General features: G+C 28.0%; 1 protein-coding gene across 1 annotated transcript; it reads left to right on the forward strand.

Moving 5' to 3' along the window:
- Window positions 1–10,490: 10,490 nt before the first annotated feature.
- On the forward strand, window positions 10,491–15,528 carry LOC102586207 (carotenoid 9,10(9',10')-cleavage dioxygenase 1-like). The gene is made up of 11 exons (XM_015303352.1): window positions 10,491–10,611; window positions 11,748–12,007; window positions 12,499–12,678; window positions 13,225–13,303; window positions 13,380–13,461; window positions 13,721–13,783; window positions 13,903–14,041; window positions 14,139–14,466; window positions 14,670–14,752; window positions 14,863–15,024; window positions 15,412–15,528. The coding sequence occupies exons 1-11, from the start codon at window positions 10,491–10,493 to the stop codon at window positions 15,526–15,528; spliced, it is 1,614 nt and encodes a 537-aa protein (XP_015158838.1).
- The last annotated feature ends 3,828 nt before the right edge of the window (window positions 15,529–19,356 follow it).

Raw genomic sequence — 19,356 nt, forward strand, 5'->3', positions numbered from 1 at the left:
ATTTTTAACAACTTTTAGGCATGTGGACTGGTGGAATAAAGAGTAGAAGGGCAATAATAAAATAATTTCTTTTTTATTTTCAGTCATGTGTGTACTTATGTTGGAGCTTGATAATTAATGTTAAGTCACGCTTTGTAGGGTTCATTTTTTAGGAGCGATCCTCACCATAATCTTTTTTTATTATTAGGGCTCAAATGTTCTTGATTAAGAATGTGGAAATTCTAACCATTTCACCATAACTTATGTCGATAGTAGTCAAATTTTCAAGTATGAGACAGTTAATATTCCACGTCTTTTAAAATATTAAAATATATTTAACAGTATATTATGCCCAAAAATGTTAGTAATAGACTTGGCATGTTGTGCCCTTTAACTTGGATTTTACGTTTATGTTCTTAAACTTTGAGTGTGCATAAGAAGACACCTAAAATTGAATAAAATTGAATAAATAAACGCATGACACGACCTATGTGACATCCTATATGGCAAGTTGTGTCGTGCATGGTGTCCTAGATGTATTATGTCATATATGACTCATGTGTTTATTTGTTCAATTTTATACAAGTTCAAGTAACTATTTGTGCACACCCAAAGTTGAAGGACATAAATGTGAAATGAGACCAAAAAGTGCACATTTATGTATTATGCCTATGAAATTATATGAGAGGATATTGAAGTTTTGTTTGGACATGCAATTTGAATTTTTAAGTTAAAATGTCATAATTTCTAAATTAAAAATAATTTATAAAATTTATCATCTTGTTAATTTATCTTTTTAAATAGTTATAAAAATATTTTCTCGATCTAAAATTATGCCAAATTCTATGTTATATGTAATAATATTCAAAGTGTATTCATGAATTCGTATGATATTTTCAAGAATTGATTTCGTAAACTACTCATTAATTTCATACTAAGATTTTTAAGTAGCAAATTATAGTATGATTTTGTAAGTGAAACTTAAACAACTCTAAAAGATAAATATAACTTTTGTGATTTTACTTATGAAAAAATATTTCCCCAAATGTGTTACATAATCTTTATGTTAATTAAATAAAATAATGAAATAGTTTTTCTTGAGATTATAAGATCTGTCATTTTTACCTACATTTGTATAGCTTTCAATTTAATTTCTCTATATACATTTTATTTAATAACTTGGTATGCACTCTTGATACTTATAAGTTCTTACTCTAATATAGTTGTAGAGTTAAAGAAAATTAATCTCTTAGATAGAAAACTACACTATATAAATTTAAAATTATTTTTATGAATGTATTATGGGTTGACTCTTCTCAATTTCTTTGTGTGTTTACTGCTTACTTTTATATTTGAACCTCCTTAATAAATTATTTATGTGTTTACTGTAATATACATATCGTGTCAAAAATATATACAATTAAATATTACTCTAATACATCTCCCTTCTGCATCGAAAAATAAATAATTTGGTAAAAAAAAAAAGAAATATGATATATCTTATAGCAGGCATAATGTTGTATTATTATACATACACAACATTCATAATTCAAAATGCTTTCTCATTTTGAATTTAAATATATTTCCACATTGAAATTATTTATTTATATGTTTTTTTTCTTGTTCATAACAATAATTATTGTGTTAACCTTTTGCCATGTGTTTTCGTAGAAGTATATTTTTTTCACTTATGTCCTTTATATTGCTCATCTTTTGATATATTATGTTAATAATTATACAGTTTTTTACTTTTACAAAAAAAAAATTAATTGTACTTTTATTTCATTAGTAAAAATCTTCTTATTATTTATATTCAACAAATATAATTTCAATCACTATATAAAATAAACTTCCATGCAAATTAGAGAGAAAATGTAGGATATTGAGATTTGATATCAAAATTCAACATCTTTTTAGTATTGCTGTAGGATCCATTGATTGCTTAAAGTTGTCATGACTCGTTAAATAAAAGATCATTCAATATTATTTTATTAAAAATCTATCAATATTTTGGCTATATTGTTATTTTTGCATCATATGTAATGTGATATGTAATTTTTTTTTAAAAGATTTTTTCTATCAAAAAATTTGAGTTACACAAATTACCAACATGGAAAATTATCATTATAAATTTTTCATTTGTTACTTTACACTTTTCGCCGTCAGATCGTTATGATAGTAATAAATAAATCTTATTCAAATAACCAAGTTATGACTATATATTTCGGCCATAAATCACATAAAAAGGGATCATTACAATAATTATTAAAAATGAACCGAAAAAAACTAATTTATGAAGAAAAAATTAAATGTCATGCAAAGCCACCAAATCAACGAAACAATTGTAGTAATTTATGTACCAAAAATATTAAAAGGTGGCGTACATGATCCTCCGTCATGAAATTCTTCAAAATTTCTCCATTTCTTTATCGTTAGTTTCTTCTTTCTTTCTCTTCAATCATAATCAAACAGCTCAAACAATTGAGAGAGTGCATATACACACACAATATACTACTATGCTTCCTCTAAATATGCTTTTATGATCTTTGTAAGTGTAATCAGATTTTTGTTTAAATGTGATTTTTGTTTTACACATGTTTGGATTCATATTTTGAAGAGTTGATTTAAGAAGATGTGGATGATGTAGTTATTTTCCAAAGATGTGGGTTATGATGTTTAGATGTTTTTTTTAGGGATAAGGTTAGTTATTGTTTGAAATTCAAATTTTAAATTAATTATTTAAAATTCTTTTTTTTTAATTAAATTTTGGTGGGTGTTACCCCAATTTTATTAATAATCATAACAATACCATAAAATAATGGGAAAATCACTTACATGTACCCTTTTTAAAAAATATTTACGTCATTTGTCAACATTATTCTTTTAACCATATATAACAATTTGGCTAAATGACAGTATTGCTAAAAGTTGCGAATGACAGCACTTTTTGCTAAGTTTAAAGGAACAAAATTGTTTTAAGTATTGCTAAAAGTTGACAAAAATGGTAATAAATTAAAAGTATATTTTAAAAAGTGGTAAATTATTAAATAAAAGACCTTCACTTATGTAATTTTTCCTAAAATAATTGTGTCCATGGGCCAGAAAATGTTAAAAAAAGAAAAAAAGAAAAGCTTAATGTGTACAATTTGTTAGGACCAACCCATTTCACCTCTGTCTTCTTTCCTTTTCTGGAGACTTTCCAAATTCCACCCTAATTTTAACTTTTCCTTCTATTTTCTTTTTTCCCGTTGAAAGAATTGTCCCTCATTTATGTGTTTGATATTTCTTCAGTTTCCTTTGGAGGTGAAAGATAAGTCCAATTTCAGTTTCTTATCATGGCTAATTTAAGTTTTTTTTTCCTTAAAGGACGTGGCTTCTTCTTTTTTTAATCCGGATTTAAAGTTTTTTCTTTCTATTATTAAATAAAAATAAGCCATGTTATCTGGATATAATTTAATAAAAAAATTTAAGGGAAAAAAACTACCGCATTTTCCCTGTGAAAATCCACATTTTTTAATTTTCTAATTTTTTTGACAATAAGTTTTTAATTATTATTTTTTATTAGTAATTTAATTATTTATTTATTTTATTATGAATTGAAAGTTTCCTCTAGGCATGTTATCCGTAGATTTAAGATTTAATAAATTAAAAAAGGAAAAAAAATACTACCCATTTCCCCTACGAAAACCCACAGTCTTATTTATTTTACTGACAATATTTTAAATTTTTATTAGATTATTTATTAATTATTTCTTTTGAATTGAAAGTGTTTTTTTTGGTCAATTGGCAGTTTTTAAACTACATGACATTATCCCATTTGTCCACTTATACTCACAAATACATAGGACAAAAATAAATATTCTAATTAGAAAATAAAAATAAGAGTCCAAGAAAATTTAACCACGTGTAGAAACTGTTTTTTTAAATAAAAATAAAAATAATAGAAAATAGTTATATTAACTGTGGTAACTTTCTAATTCTTTTTAAAAAAAACTTTTGAAATATCTATTGATTTTTTAAAATTTAAATTTAAATTTAATAACTAATGCAAAGTAAAATTATTTTAAAATTTTAATTTTTAAAACTAAAAAATGGAGAAATTTTGTGGTGCTGACATGTGATACTTTTTCTTCTCCTATTATATATAGATAGATTTTTGCTCATAAACATTAAAAAAAATATAAGTTATGAAAACTATCAAAATTGTCTCAATTCTTCATACAATCTTAACAAATAAGCAAAATTAATAACAAAAGTATAATATACTATCATAAAGTTATTCTAAAATAAACACAACATTTCTTGATCGAACTTCAGAAAATATGAAACATGAATATGAGATTTTCAAATCAAGCTTTTTGGAGAATTTAGAATTTCATCTCATGAGTTGATATTGTTTTATTTAAAAATATAATTAAGACTGGTTTTAAGAGTCGCCACTTAATTTTTACAGGAAAATTAAGAAAACTTATTTTTTAAAAGATTAAAACAGGAAAATCGATTGAAAAATATTTAAAGAGGGGTTCGAGGTTCCTATTAATATTCTAGGAAGGTTTTTAAGGCACCTAGAATATCCGCTAATGCGATTATCCGACAATTAATTTTATTTGGCTAAAATAATTTAACTTTAACTTAAATTGCAAAATTGAGTTGCTTTATGGTTAGAACTATTTTAAGAGAAGAATATTATCCAAGTGAAGTATTTTGTAAACTTATTTATTTATTTATTCATTTTTTAAGTCAAGTAAGAAACGAATAATTTAGTTAAGTGATTAGTTCAAAATGAGTGTTTTTTAGGGATTTGAAAATTTAAAAACCTTAAGATTAATAGCAAATAATGACGAGTAAATAAACACAACAGAGAAAGGAGGGAAAGGGATTTGGGCCCAAATATGGTTTTCCTGTCCACCTGGGCCAGTATTTGGGCCCGTTTTTGTTTTGGGCCTTTGACCCAAATTTTGCCAGTTTTTGTACCTGTCCTAGACTAAATTTCGAGATTTATTCCTTTGGGCCTTAGGCCCATCTTCCACATGTCCTAAATTCCAACAAGATAATAATAAATGAAATGACAAGGGCTTAGGCCCAAAATAACAAAATACAATCTTTTATGAAGATCAGGCCTTTGGCCCAATCTTTTCAATCTTTCGATCTGTTTCAAATTCTTTCATCTTCGGGACCTGTACGTCGATTTTTAATAGGCTAGTCGACTCGGATAAAAGTGGAACATGGGCCTCCGTGGCCCAAAGAAAGATGCGAAGATAGAGTTTGCGAAGACCCAGACAAATTCCACATGCAAACAAAGAGAAGTGCGAAATTAAAATTTATTTTACGATAATTAAATAGGTCAACAATGAACTGTAGATTAATTCAGAAAATTCGAAATGCAAGAAAAAATGGCATCATTATATGAATAAATATAACTTGTTGGGAATCCCACAGAAGGCACAAATGAACTGAACACATTTTATTTTTATTTTTAATGAAGGGGCTATATGATCAATTTTCAAGCGATTGATTCAACCTTGAAGAATTTATATAAACCGAGACAACAAAATGACGAATCCCTATCAAACAAAGCTTTGCACCAAACTTTAAATAAAAGAAATCATGACATACAACTGAAAAAGAAGTTTATTCCACCAATCATGGAAACATACATCCCATATTAAAGAATTACTATGAACTAAATATGATAAATGAGATTACCACACTTTAACTAGCAAATAACATGTTGGGAGCTGATTTCTAAGCTATAAAATAATGAACAATTAGCCAATACCTAAAATGACCCTAACCGAAACAACAATTCTACTCTAAGGACAACAAAATTCCTTGGGTACTTTCGATCAATCACCTAGCTATAATTCATGTTTAAAGACAACTAAAATCTTAATTAAAACAAAATAAAATATCAAATGAAAAAAGGTAACTGTAGAAGTTACAGTGTATTAAACTTTTTAAATTAAAACATATATATATATTAAAAAAAGAACAACTTGTTTAATGCCTATTTCAAGCAAAATGTTCACCCACATTCGATACTTATAAATAGTTTAATAATGCTATGATGAATTTTAATAAAGCGTGATTAAGAGTTAAAGAAATATGTATAAACACATGTCATGTATCTATCAGTTTAATGTAAACATCCAATAAATCTTTATTTACCTGGGGGAGTTAAAAATAAAAACAGAAAAATAAACACTGAAGCAAGTAATTAAGAGTAGTGCATTTGTAAATTGCAAGTAGTTGAAGAATAGTAATACCAAACACACTTCAACTCAAAATTTGATTACGGCAAACTTGAAATAAGAACAACTTATAAAGCATGGTAACAAAGCCTACAACTAACACTATTGGGAAGAAAACTCTTGATTGAAGGTTAGCATGCTATTTCAAACGGATAAGCATATGAAAATCATGGTCAACAGTGCCAACTCTCGCCTGGTAGCCTACTAGCAGATAAAAAAAAATGGCCAACAACGTGAAAAGGAAAAGGACTAAGGCAACCACACCCTTTACATGTCGCATTAAGGAGACAGAATCATAGCTTCACCACCAACAAGGCGAGGTTAACAGTGGAACAACAAAAAAAAACAGAAAAAAAAAGAAAACCCACTCGAAGTCACACAGAGCCATCAAGACTCCCAGCAAACAAACTAACGAAAACCACCAAATAGACGACATAAGAGCATCCTACTGAATTTGAAGCTACTAATGAGTTGAGATTTCTATATTTCAGCATTTAAATAGCTTATAATGACCAAACAGAGAACAACCCACAATTTGAGAAATAAAAGACATAAGATGAAGTGAAGTTTACCTTTCGAAGTGCAGCGAAACGAGACGACAAGCGAGAGGAGTTGAGTTGTTCCACCACCACCGACTTCACGAGTATCCTCGAACTCAAATGCACCTGAACGAGTGATGGAAGCAAAGGATGAACTAGAACCCGGAATGAACTCCTTTTTTCTTTGATTTTAGATTATTTTTTTTTATTTTTTTTTCTCCCCTTTTCAACAGTGAATAATGCAACCTATATAGGAAGGAAATTTCCTTTTGGAAATGGGGGGGGGGGGGAATCGCTGAAATCTGGATAGGGAAGGGCCCATTCGAAATTCAAAATTGAAAATCTTTCACCCTTATGGGGAGACAACCTTTTCTGAGGAATTCGCCCCATTCCGAAAGAGGAAAGAGGGGATAAACGGCTAAAATCGACTCCCTTGTCCTTGAGCGCCGACGTGTCTTCAGGACTGAGACGCGATGCTGGTAGGTACGAATTGGAGAGGGACGGGGTCGCGCGCTACTCGCGATTTCTGGGCTGCTGGACGACAACAGAAGCACTGGGTTTATATTTTGTCGCGTCTGGAATGGGAATTTCTGCTCGCATCTGGGGAAGAAGACGCGCTGGTGGGGTACTGGTTTTGGGTGTTGATGTTGTAATACGTATTGTTGCTATTTTTTGGGTTTCTATTGGGATTGGAAATTGGGTTTGGGCCGGGTCGGTTAGAGAGCAAAGGGAAAATGGGTCTGGGAGAAGAAGAGAAACGATCCAGGGTCATTTGGTGTTAGTTGTATTGCTGTTATAATGTATTATTGTTGGGCTGGCAGATTGGAATTGCATTTGGGCCAAAATATGGTCTTGCAAATATTGAGTTAAATGATAGGGTAAAAGGGGCTAAAATTGCAATAAAGGGGTTAGGTAGATAAATTAACAATCTAGCCAAATTGAATTCTTTTAATTAATTCAGTTAGCAGTTAAATAAGACGAATTAATATAATTAACTAACGAGCTTCTTAATCTCAACACAATATAATAATTAACTCAGTTATGACTAATAACTCGAAAATATGAAACTATTTAAATTTAACCAAAAATATTTTAATTAAAAATAAAATCTTTTTTGAGACGACCTTCAAATAATCATAAAATATACTAATTATATACATAATTATGCAAAACATATATATGATCTAAAAATTATAAAAAGTGATAAAACTATCTTAAAATAACTTGAACAATATTTTGAATTTTTGTAAAAGTCAATTATTTAAATAGTTTGAAAAATTAAGAAGCTCAGAAATTAATTAATTATTATTGGGGAGGGTCAAAATTGGGTGTCAACAGATATCATAAGATAAAATCGTATATCCAAACATTAACTTCGATCTCATAATTTCAAATCACAAAATAAAATTACATGTCAAACACTTACAAACCATCCCATTACCACTTTCAATAATAGTCAAAATTTCAAGTATGAGACAGTTAATATTCCCACTTCTTTTAAAATATATTTTAACAGTACTATATACCCACAAATGTTACTAATTAATTACTTAGTTTCTTAGCTAATTGTGATATGTGCCTACCTTAAAAAAATGGCACCCCCCCCTCCCACCTAACGTATAAATATTTTTGTTTTTCAAGAAAATATTTTTCGCACAGAACATTTTCTTTCATGTCAAACGCACCCATAGGTGCGCCTAAAATTAGCACGATACAAGAATAGCTATCGATCCTTTTCCCACCACCCCGTGGAATTTATCAATCTTTCGTACATCATAGAGCTAGGCTATATGACTTTTAATATGTACAATAATTATCTAATTACACAAAAGTTATTTAGTTTTTCGATTATGACGCATCCATCAGGCCTTACTTAGTTGACTAACAATAATAAAGATTGGCTAAGCTAAACAAGGCTTTTTTTTCCGATATGAACATCATATTTTAGATACAATTAGTGATTCGATCGACAAAAAAGTTTAAGAGATATCAATTATCATATATTCGTCCATCTTTTACTTTCACCGGAAGTTTGATTTATAAACCTTCCAATGGTGAACTTTTTTTTAAAAAAAAAAAAAAAAAGTCAATGTAAAACATTAATTATATTAGGCATGACAAATTTAAATTAATCAAGCCTAAGGGTGTTTGGTATGAAGGAAATAAGTCAAAAATCAACTTGTTTTCCAGGAAAACATTTTCTAGGAAAACATTTTCCTTCATACCAAACACACCCTAAATGTAAATACCAAACCCTATAAGGTGGAAAACCCCAAAATAAAACTAGCAATAAATTATAGCATTGGAGCAGCTACTTGGTGGGGAAAGTATAGGAAATATCTTTTTGGCCAAAATAGTAAAATAATGTTTTGTGGTCACACAATCTAACTATAAATTCATCCATTCTAATGCATCAAAACAGCATATCTTCTTATTCAAATTTTCAATAATCCAAAAAAATAGTGAAGAAATAAATAAAAAAGATTTTTTTTATGTTAATGGCTGCTTGTAGTTATACATGTCAAGTTAATTATTGTTGTTCGCAAAAGCCTGTTATACCAAAATTTAAAGACTTGAGAGCTTCAGTCTCGTCTAATCTGAAGGTGAATTACTACAGACGTTTTATTAAAAAGCACATGTCAGTCGAAAATCGACTCATTTCATACTAACAATTTCAAAAATCTTTTTTTCCCTTGAACTTTGTGCACAATTATAACTTGCTTCATTTTTTTTTTGTGTAACAGCCATTTTTGACAAATTTGGAACATTTTCCCTTGATAATGGATGTTCCAAAAGTTATATTGAAGGAAATTATTTTCAAATTATTGGACAATTTTGTAGATTTGACCTTTGAATTTGTGGATCAACCTTTATCCCCATCTCAGGTATATATATAATTATATATAAATAAAAAATATATATATTAATTTGTCCATTAATTATCACATTTTTTGGTACATTTATTTGTTCATGACTTTGTGTATTTTCACAAATAAATAATTGATAGAGTAATTTTGCACCTGTTGAAGAAATTGGAGAAGCTGTAAGAGTCACTATAATTCAAGGGAAAATTCCAGATAATTTTCCAGAGGGTGTATACATAAGAAATGGTAAGAAAGTGTATAAAATACGTTTTTTTTACACTATCAGATCATCTAAGAAAAATATAATTGCATGTGGCTCGTAATAAGTGAAACTAGCTAGTTACATGAATATTAAGTGTGTTGTTGGGTATGATAGTTTTAATATTAGTGTGTTAACATGAAATTGTTTTACATTATCGAAGTATGATGATTATTAAAGAATATTTTGATATATTCTATGTATCTTTAGTTTTAGACTATAAAATTTAAAACATATGTCTTCACTTTCTTAATTAATTTTGTATCAAATTAAAATCAGACATATAAATTGAAACGAGAGAAATATAACTTAGGTAAGCATTTATAATCTGGAGGTGAGGTGAGGGATAAGGGTGGGTGAAGGGGGTGAGGCGGTGGAGATGAAAGGGGGGTCTGGGGTATGATTGGGTTTGTGGGGCGGAGCCAGATAGAAATGAGAGAATTCATTCAAATTTCGTTCGATAGAAAATTATGTTATTTATATAAAAAAAAATTATGTTTATAAAGTAGATATTATATTATACCTCTTTTTGTTTCGTTTTGTGTATGTACTTTTATATTTTGAACTTTCTTAGTAAATTTTTTAATTCTGCCACTAAATGGATGGGATGAAACTCGGGATTGGGGCGATTAGTGGGCGGAATTTGGAGGTAGGGTGGAGACCACCAATTAGAGCTGAGCATAAATCACCGAAAATTGAATTATCAAGTCGAATGAGAAGTTATTTCGATATTTTGATATGTATTAGTTTATTTATTCGATACGATATTCAAGAATAAAATTTTAAAAATACAATAACTAATTTTGATAATTTATACACGACATTAATACCCATTTGATATTCGATTATTTTAGGGTATGTGTTATGATTTTCTGCATTCTGCCCACACACTTAATTTCTCTGTGTGCAGCCAGTCTTAACTAATTGAATTTAAATCATTTTTAAGCTGTTGACAATTCCAATGCCCCATCTTTTGAATATCCAAGATTCCACCTTTCACTTTGTGTATATTCTAATCTTTTTATATTTTTTTTAAACATATACTCCCTCCGTCCCTATTTAGTTGTCCACTTTAGAAATGACACACATATTAAGGCAACAATGATTAGCATAGTGAAGTTACAATTTTGCCCTTATTAATTATGATTCCAAAATAAATTTATTCAAGATAACTAATCAATGTTGGGGGAAGTTTAAATTTTCAAGAAGTTTAAATGAGGGTATAATAGGAATTTTTTTTTTGTTCTTTCTTGATTTGTCAAAATGGACAAGTAAATAGCAGGGACATCTAAAAGAGGAAATATGGACAAGTAAATAGGGATAGAGGGAGAGTATATTTTATGAACAGTCGACTTCAACTTTAATACGATATTATTAAATTATCGTATTGAAATTCACAATATGGAAGTTTGAATTATAAGTATGGGACTACACATTGAAAGTTGAAATATGATTTATTAGTATCGGACTGAATATCTCTTTTCAATTATTCAATTATCGATCGAAATCAAACTTTGAAAATATAAAATCAAATAGCTATGAAACCATTTTTCTTCCCTTTATAATCTCATAAATAGAAGTTATTTTTTTGATTTGTAAGAAGCTTTTTATCTTAAAAAAATATTTTTTTCCCGTAACAAACACACCTAATAAATTAGTGTCATTTGTAGGCAAAAATGCATATGTACGTAGCATATAATTAATAGGTTCAACTGAATTCAATGTTTGTTTTTTTACATAGAGTGCATATATATTTTAAATTTTTAATTCATCCAAAAGTGTAATTTATGATTTCAATGTTAACCTAAAAATTAAATCGATAAAATTTAAATTTTGAATCTGCGTCTATTTGCAGGATCAAATCCTCTCATTGGAGGATTAAAATCAACCAAGTCAATATTTGGAAAATCAAGCCATTTATGGGTTGAAGGTGAAGGAATGCTTCATGCTTTGTACTTTACAAAAGAAAAAGGCAACAAATGGAATATATTATACAAGAACAAATATGTAGAAACAGACACATTCAACATGGAAAAAAATCTTAAAAACCCAGGATTTATTCCTAATATTGAAGGGGATTCTCTTGCTGTTTTAGTGGCTTCCCTTTTAAATGTGGTATGTCATGAACTACTTTCATTTTTATTTTTATTTTGATTTTGATTTCTTATCCGGTATTTGATATATGTAACAAGGTCTCGATTAATTAGTATGTAAAACTTATTAGAGGAGGAAACCGGGAAACGCTTCTTATCAGATTTTTTCTTCATATCTAAAGCCTTATGCTAAATATCTTATTAAGAATAGAATTATCTATTTCATATTCAGAGCCCCAATCTGAGAGTCTGGCATGTGCAATGTCACATGTATTCAGAGACTTAATTGTAATGTAAAAGAGAAGATGATGGTATTATTAACGTGGTCTAACCATATGTTTCTTAAACTAATTAAAAATATGGAGGGTGTGTGTCGGATACTTTACAGGTAGTACATATTTGAAGAATTTAATATAACAACAATAATATTTTTAAAGAATCCGAACAATATACATGTAATTGATTGTAGCAAGAGTTTGAATTCTATGTGTATGTATTTTTGTTGTTTTGCAGATGAGATTTGGTGTATTGCACAAATATATAAGCAATACAAATGTGTTTGAGCATTCAAAGAAGTACTATTCAATTGCTGAAAATCATATGCCTCAAGAGATAAACATACAAACACTTGAAACTTTGGGAAATTGGACTGTTAATGGGGCTTGGAGTCAACCATTCACAGCCCATCCAAAGGTAATGGCTCATCACAAAACTCATTTTGTTACGTCGCTCGAACTCTCTTAAAATGTAATTGTAATTACATCAAATCCTAAAAAATCAAATATGCTATTTTTAAAGAATTTAATGTGTATTTATCAGTGTTTTTAAAGAATTTGAACAACATAAATCTTTTACGGTGAATCTTGTTTGCAAAATTTCTCAAAGTGTACGTGTGGTTGTTTAATCTAGAAGTTTAGACTATTAAAAAAGATTTCTTACATAATTATATTGTATATTATGTATATAGTATATGTATATGTAGTATAAAATATACATTGTATGTATATTATATTTTGTAAATTAGTTGATCGAAGTTATTCTTTCTTTTTACAGGTCAAATGAATGAAAATATTGTTTTTTTGTCTTGGGATGTGAGCAAAACTATAGAAACATGTGAACTAGATAGGATTATTGCGCATGCTCTGATATCATTAAAGATGTGACTATCACATTCAAAATTTAAGTTACTAAAACAAATACATTTTTAATTAATTATTTATTTATATTATGTCTCGACAGAAAATACCAGATACAGGTGAACTAGTTACAATGGGAATTAATCCACTAAAGCCTTATCTTGAGCTAGGAGTTATTTCAGGTATGTTATTTTCCATTTTGGAAAGTTTATTTAATTTCCTAATTTATTTTTAAATTCACTTAATACCTATTTTCAGCTGATGGAAAACAAATGGTTCACAAGGTGGATGTCAAACTTAATAGGTGTATCATTTGCCATGAAATTGGAGTTACAAAGAGGTAATTATTATGCGTTTAAGTTTTATGTACTGACTGATCATATATATAAAATAAAATCAACTTATAATATAAGTATTTTTTTCTATAAAATTTTATACGATAACCTGAAAACTAAAGTAAAAATTCATTATAACCAATTACATTGTACTAATCGATAGTGTAAATATTTTTTGTAGTTTAGTATAAATTTATGAACTTAAATCCAATTATTATATATGTTAATGTTATTCTAATATTTTTACAATTCAATTATGTGTAGGTACAATGTGATTTTGGATTTTCCACTAACTATTGACCTAAACAGACTTATTATTGGAGAGCAGTAAGTATTTCAAACATGATATATTATTTTTTTTTAAATTAGTGATACTACAATTTCATGAAAAGTATTTTTTAATTAAATTCTTAATTTATGTATATTTATACTTCTGATTTTTGCAGATTAATAAAATATGATAAAGATGGATATGCAAGAATTGGAATAATGCCTCGCTATGGTGATGCTAATTCCATTAAATGGTTTGAAATTGAACCATGTTGTGTATTTCACATAATAAATTGTTTTGAAGATAATGATGAGGTATCTTTACATTTTTTTGATTTAATTTCAGATTTATGTGATCAATAATGGAACTAGTAAAATTAATTAATTTTATCCTTTTTTGTGTGTGTAAAAGGTGGTGGTGAGGGCATGTAGAGCTCGTAGATCGATTATACCAAGACCAGATATTATAGTAGATGAGTTTGAGCTGAGTTTGGACGAATTAGACGAGATGAATTTCAGTAAAAATAATGTTCAGATGTTAAAAGAGATTTTTTCATTTTTTCGAGTTTGTGAATGGAGATTAAACATGAAAACAGGAGAAGTGAAGTTGAAAGATTCAACTACAACCGATCATCAATTTATAATGGAATTCCCAATGATCAATGAACACTTCATTGGTATTAAAAACAAATTTTGTTATCTACAACTTATTGATTCAGAAGCTTTCTCTAATTACTTTGGTTAGTACTCTAATTTCTGTTTGGATTTGGAACATTGAGATATAAATTATAATCATTATTAAAAACATGAATTTATTAGCTAAGAATTCATTACTAATTTATCGTTAAATAGAATTAGCGATAAATATTTATTATTTAGCAATAAAATAAAAAATTTCATGTTACTAATTAAACTTCATGATGACATATTATCTTGAATTTAGCAAAGAATTTATCAGGAGGATTTGCTAAATTTGGAGGGCTAGCCAAACTTCATTTTGAAGAAAGACATGTTGAAAATTCTAAGGTAATTGCTACTTATAAATTTGTGACAATAATATTATATTTGACATTTTCTAAAATTGTAATATTAATTTATCTTATTGTTATTACTTTTGAATGTTGATTAATTATTAGGATAATAAAGAAGAAGAAGATTTGATTAAGGTTGAATATCACATTTTCCCAAAAAACACATTTTGTAGTGGAGCTACATTTGTTCCAAAACTTGATGGTGTTGATGAAGATGATGGTTGGATTGTGGCATTCACACATAATGAAAATACAAATCAATCACAAGTAAGTTAAATCATAATATAATTATTATTTTTTCTCGATTTGTATGTGTGGTGTTAATCTTCTATATGTATTTATTACAATTACACAAGATGTTTTCAAGGGACAAATAGCCCCATAATGGATTTGCTATTACAATGCAAACTTAAATTAGTCAAGTCAGTAAGTTTTTGAAGTCAAATTTTGAAGGACAAATATATATATATATATATATATATATATATATATAGTTTTTTAAAAAAAATTGTTATGTCGAGTTTTTAAAATTTTAGGATCGATTGATTAATTTTGAATGGTGTTTCATGAATCCTCTTATAGTTTTTTTTACTCAAACTTGATTTTGGAATTTATATTTATTCTAATATGTATATAATTATTTCAATCTTGCAGGTTTATATAATTGATGCAAAAAAATTTGAAAGTGAGGCCGTTGCCATAATCATATTACCAAGTAGAGTGCCATATGGATTTCATGGGGCATTTATGTCCTTCAATATACCCTACTAAAAAAGTGTTAAAATCCGAAAAAAAAATCGATGGACTATAGTTTATAACCAATAAAATCCATCGATCCGTTGGTTTTGGCCTTCGTTTTTTGACCTGTTTTTTTTAGTGATAGTATAGTATTCAATATCTTGTGCTTATTGGCTTATTGAATTGTTTCATTTAGCGGTCTCCAATAAATACATGCATGAATAAAATATAATATATGCCAATAAATGTTAGTTTCCTTTATTAATTTTTTTTTTTAATAAAGATCTCATTAGTTTAGGAGTTAATTATTTAGATATACTCTAATTTATAATATTACGAATCTTACTAGACTTTGGTACGCCCAGATTATACGTCCAAATACATGTATTTCGGGATACATGGGTCAAAATTAGGAGTAATTTATTGTAGATACATTGTATCCAATTAAGTAGATTCGCATGTATCTAGGATACATAACAAATGTCTCCCTCACCACTCTCCTATGTATCTGGTGTAATTCACGTGTATCTAGTATGTATCTAATGTGATTCACATGTATCTAGGACACGTGACTATCTCGCTCGCCTCTCTCTCTCTATTTTAGTGTCTCTGGTAGAAAAAATACATATATCTGGGTGTATCTTCCTCAATATATGATAGAAAACTCTTAATTAGTGGTGAGATACGTATTATTTAAAAGTGTCGATAGAATTAGTATATATAGTTTGGATGTATGTCTAATAAGATAGTTTTTCCTTTAAAAAAAATATGGTCAAGTCTCTCTTTCTTTGGCCCATACCACTTGAACTAGATTTATAACCAACTTGTAAATTTTAGGACACGATGGATCATGGCTCGTTTATTAATTACATTCAATTTTATACTCGATTAAATTATTTGAGCAATTTGTCTTATTTGTCACCTCTCTATTGTGAGATATTCGATTTCGATTTTTGAATGGTATTTGTTGTACGCGTTGTTAGTTTGTTACGAAAACAATCGTAAATACTTTACTAATTTCAAGAGTATCATAAAATCAATTGAGAACAATTCAGACTTAATATTAATATTCCTAATACGTAATTCAATATTGATAAATTAAGAAAGTTATAAGACTTAGATCCTTGTATCGTACATGCGAAACACATGGTTACTAAATAATTAATTTGTGTTTACTGAGGACGTTGTTGTTGTTTTTTCTATCATAAATACAGGTGTGCTTGAACTCGATAACATGATCTCTTTTGGTGAGCCCCCACTATGATCGTTAGTGGGTGCCAATTTTTGTGAACCATATAGCATAATATGAACGGTACAAAATAAATGTGCGAGAGGATCGAGAGTGTTCACCCAAACTCTTTCAGCAAAATTTACACGTATATATAAGGTTTTTTTTCTTACTTTTTTTTTTTATGTGAGTCTACTAAGCACAAAACTAAAAGTAGACTCAATGGGTTAGGAAAAGTTCAAAATTCACCAAGAGTTTCCAGGTTTAAATTTTAGGTATTATATTATTATTTTTCGAATCCTGTAAAAATCTTGAATTCGTCATTACTAATGGAACTGTAATTTTTTGTGTAAGAGATTCAAGATGTGTTATATTTTTATTCACCTTTATCTTTGGCTTTTTTTTCAACATATTTCTTCCCTACAATTTTTATACTTATTAGCATATTAATATATGATTTACCTTGCTCTTTTATTTATTATTAATTATGAATCCAAACATCCACTTGTCTTAGCTTGAGTTGGAATATGGCTGCAAGTTATTGTTTCCGGACGAGCATATTAATTAAAGACATTATATATCAATTAATTGAATATTCATTTAATATTTCAAATGCTAGCTTCCCCAATTTTTTTGTAAAAAAATAAATAAATTATAAATTTATGTGATCGTTTGAGTCACTTTTCTTTTTCTCTTTTTAACTAATTTAAATGAGAGAGATAGAGAATGTATGTGTTTAAGGGAAGGGTAAAATGGTCATTGGACATTTTAGTAATTCAATTTTATTTTATTTTTTGAGTTTTTTACTTTCGGTATAAAATTATTTTGCTTCAAATTTCTTCATCTTTGCATCGTTATAATCTTATACAACATAAATAGTACTAAATGTGTCATTAGATTTAATATCGCTATAGGCTTTAGTTACATTTACAAAGAGTGCTAAAATGTAACTGTCAGTAATAATTGTCTCTAAAAAATATATTTATCATTAATTAAGTTATTACAATTAATTAATTATTGCTAAAGATTATTTTTAATATAGTGACTGATAGTGCATTAAATAGTACCATTATAGAGTATTATAGATTTATTAAGAAAAGAGAAATGGATTGTCTTAGTCCTTGCTACAGCCTACACGTATTAATAAAATAATATACGACAAAGTGATTTAATTAGGGAAAACCTATGAGACTTAAATTATAGTACTTCCTATTAATTACTAATGACTTTGAATTATTCTTTCTAAATTATTGTTAAACATCTTTATCTATTCACTAAAACATCTTTACTAATGACTTAAAAATATTTTCCTTGACTTTTTATTCGGTGTTCGGTATCCGTATTAAAGCTCAATTCAGAAGATGAGAATTTCTTTTTTAGCTTAGATTCACGCTGCATGAGGTCCTATTCAGAAAAAGTGTTCCATGTCAAGAATTTTTTTATATCCAAGACTAGAAAAAGAATTTAGAAGAAAATTATTTCAATCTATCTTGTACTTGCATAATTTAAAAATCATACTGCACCACGCATAACTTAAAATCTGCACCACTCCATTGTCATTCCAAGAATTATGTTTTTCTAGACACATACAACCCCATATCAATTAGTCATGTAAACTTTTTGAACAATACTAAAACATGTTTGTAATGAGTAACACAAATTTTGAAAGGAAAACATGTAGCTCAAACACATGATGGATCTAAGATTTTGAAGTTATGGGTGTTCTCTTAGCTTAATAGTGATATGATCAAAATTTTCACTAAAAAAAAGTTAAAAAAACATATAAAAAACATGTTGAGAGTGAGATTCGAACTCAAGCTCAGCAACACTAAAAAGGCTTTAAGCACCAACCATAAGCCGCCCTTCATCTAATATTTTTATGAAAGCGATTTTTAAATTGAATCGGAAGAAATACCTTTTTCTTGAATTGCACCTCTTCATCTCACAATTAATTAGTTGCCTATAAATATAAAAATAATGTTTCAATTCGTTGAAGTTCTTTAATTTTATTTGAATTGCCAACCATTACAAAATAGTGTAATATCTTATCTTGTGAGAAATTAACTCAAAATTTTGGACAATAACAAAGGGGTTAAATTTTTTAAGGAAAGAACACACAATAAATTCAGTGAGAATGGAATCAAATTTTTATTTTTGTATTAATATTTTTTTATATTCATCTTATCTGTTTTTGAAAAACTAAAATTTTCATAATTTTCTATTCCTATAGTTTTAAAAACAAAAGTCTTTATGATTCTCTATTCCAGTTTATTATTCAGTTTGAAGATATAAAGCTTATCTACTTATTATTAAGTCTGAATATTAATGACGAAAGTTTGGCTCTATGCCTAACCTTCACCAAGCTATGATCGACTTTAAATCTCAAAAAATTAAAAGTCAAATAAAACATCTATTAATTGAAAATGAAGTCAAATAAAACATCAATTAATTGGACTTGCTGGCTTATAATTAAGTAAACTTAATAATCTGAAAAATAAGACAGTTAATCATCTATAACACGTTAGTAAACTCTATACATAATTGTGATTAGCGCAATATTTAGTATGATTTTGATAACAACGTATACTGTATATTTGAATTAATCGAGTTTAAAAAGCTATGAAAAGGATCCC

The sequence above is a fragment of the Solanum tuberosum genome, unplaced genomic scaffold (genome assembly GCF_000226075.1).
Source record: "Solanum tuberosum cultivar DM 1-3 516 R44 unplaced genomic scaffold, SolTub_3.0 scf00017, whole genome shotgun sequence".
Taxonomy (NCBI): Eukaryota; Viridiplantae; Streptophyta; class Magnoliopsida; order Solanales; family Solanaceae; genus Solanum; species Solanum tuberosum.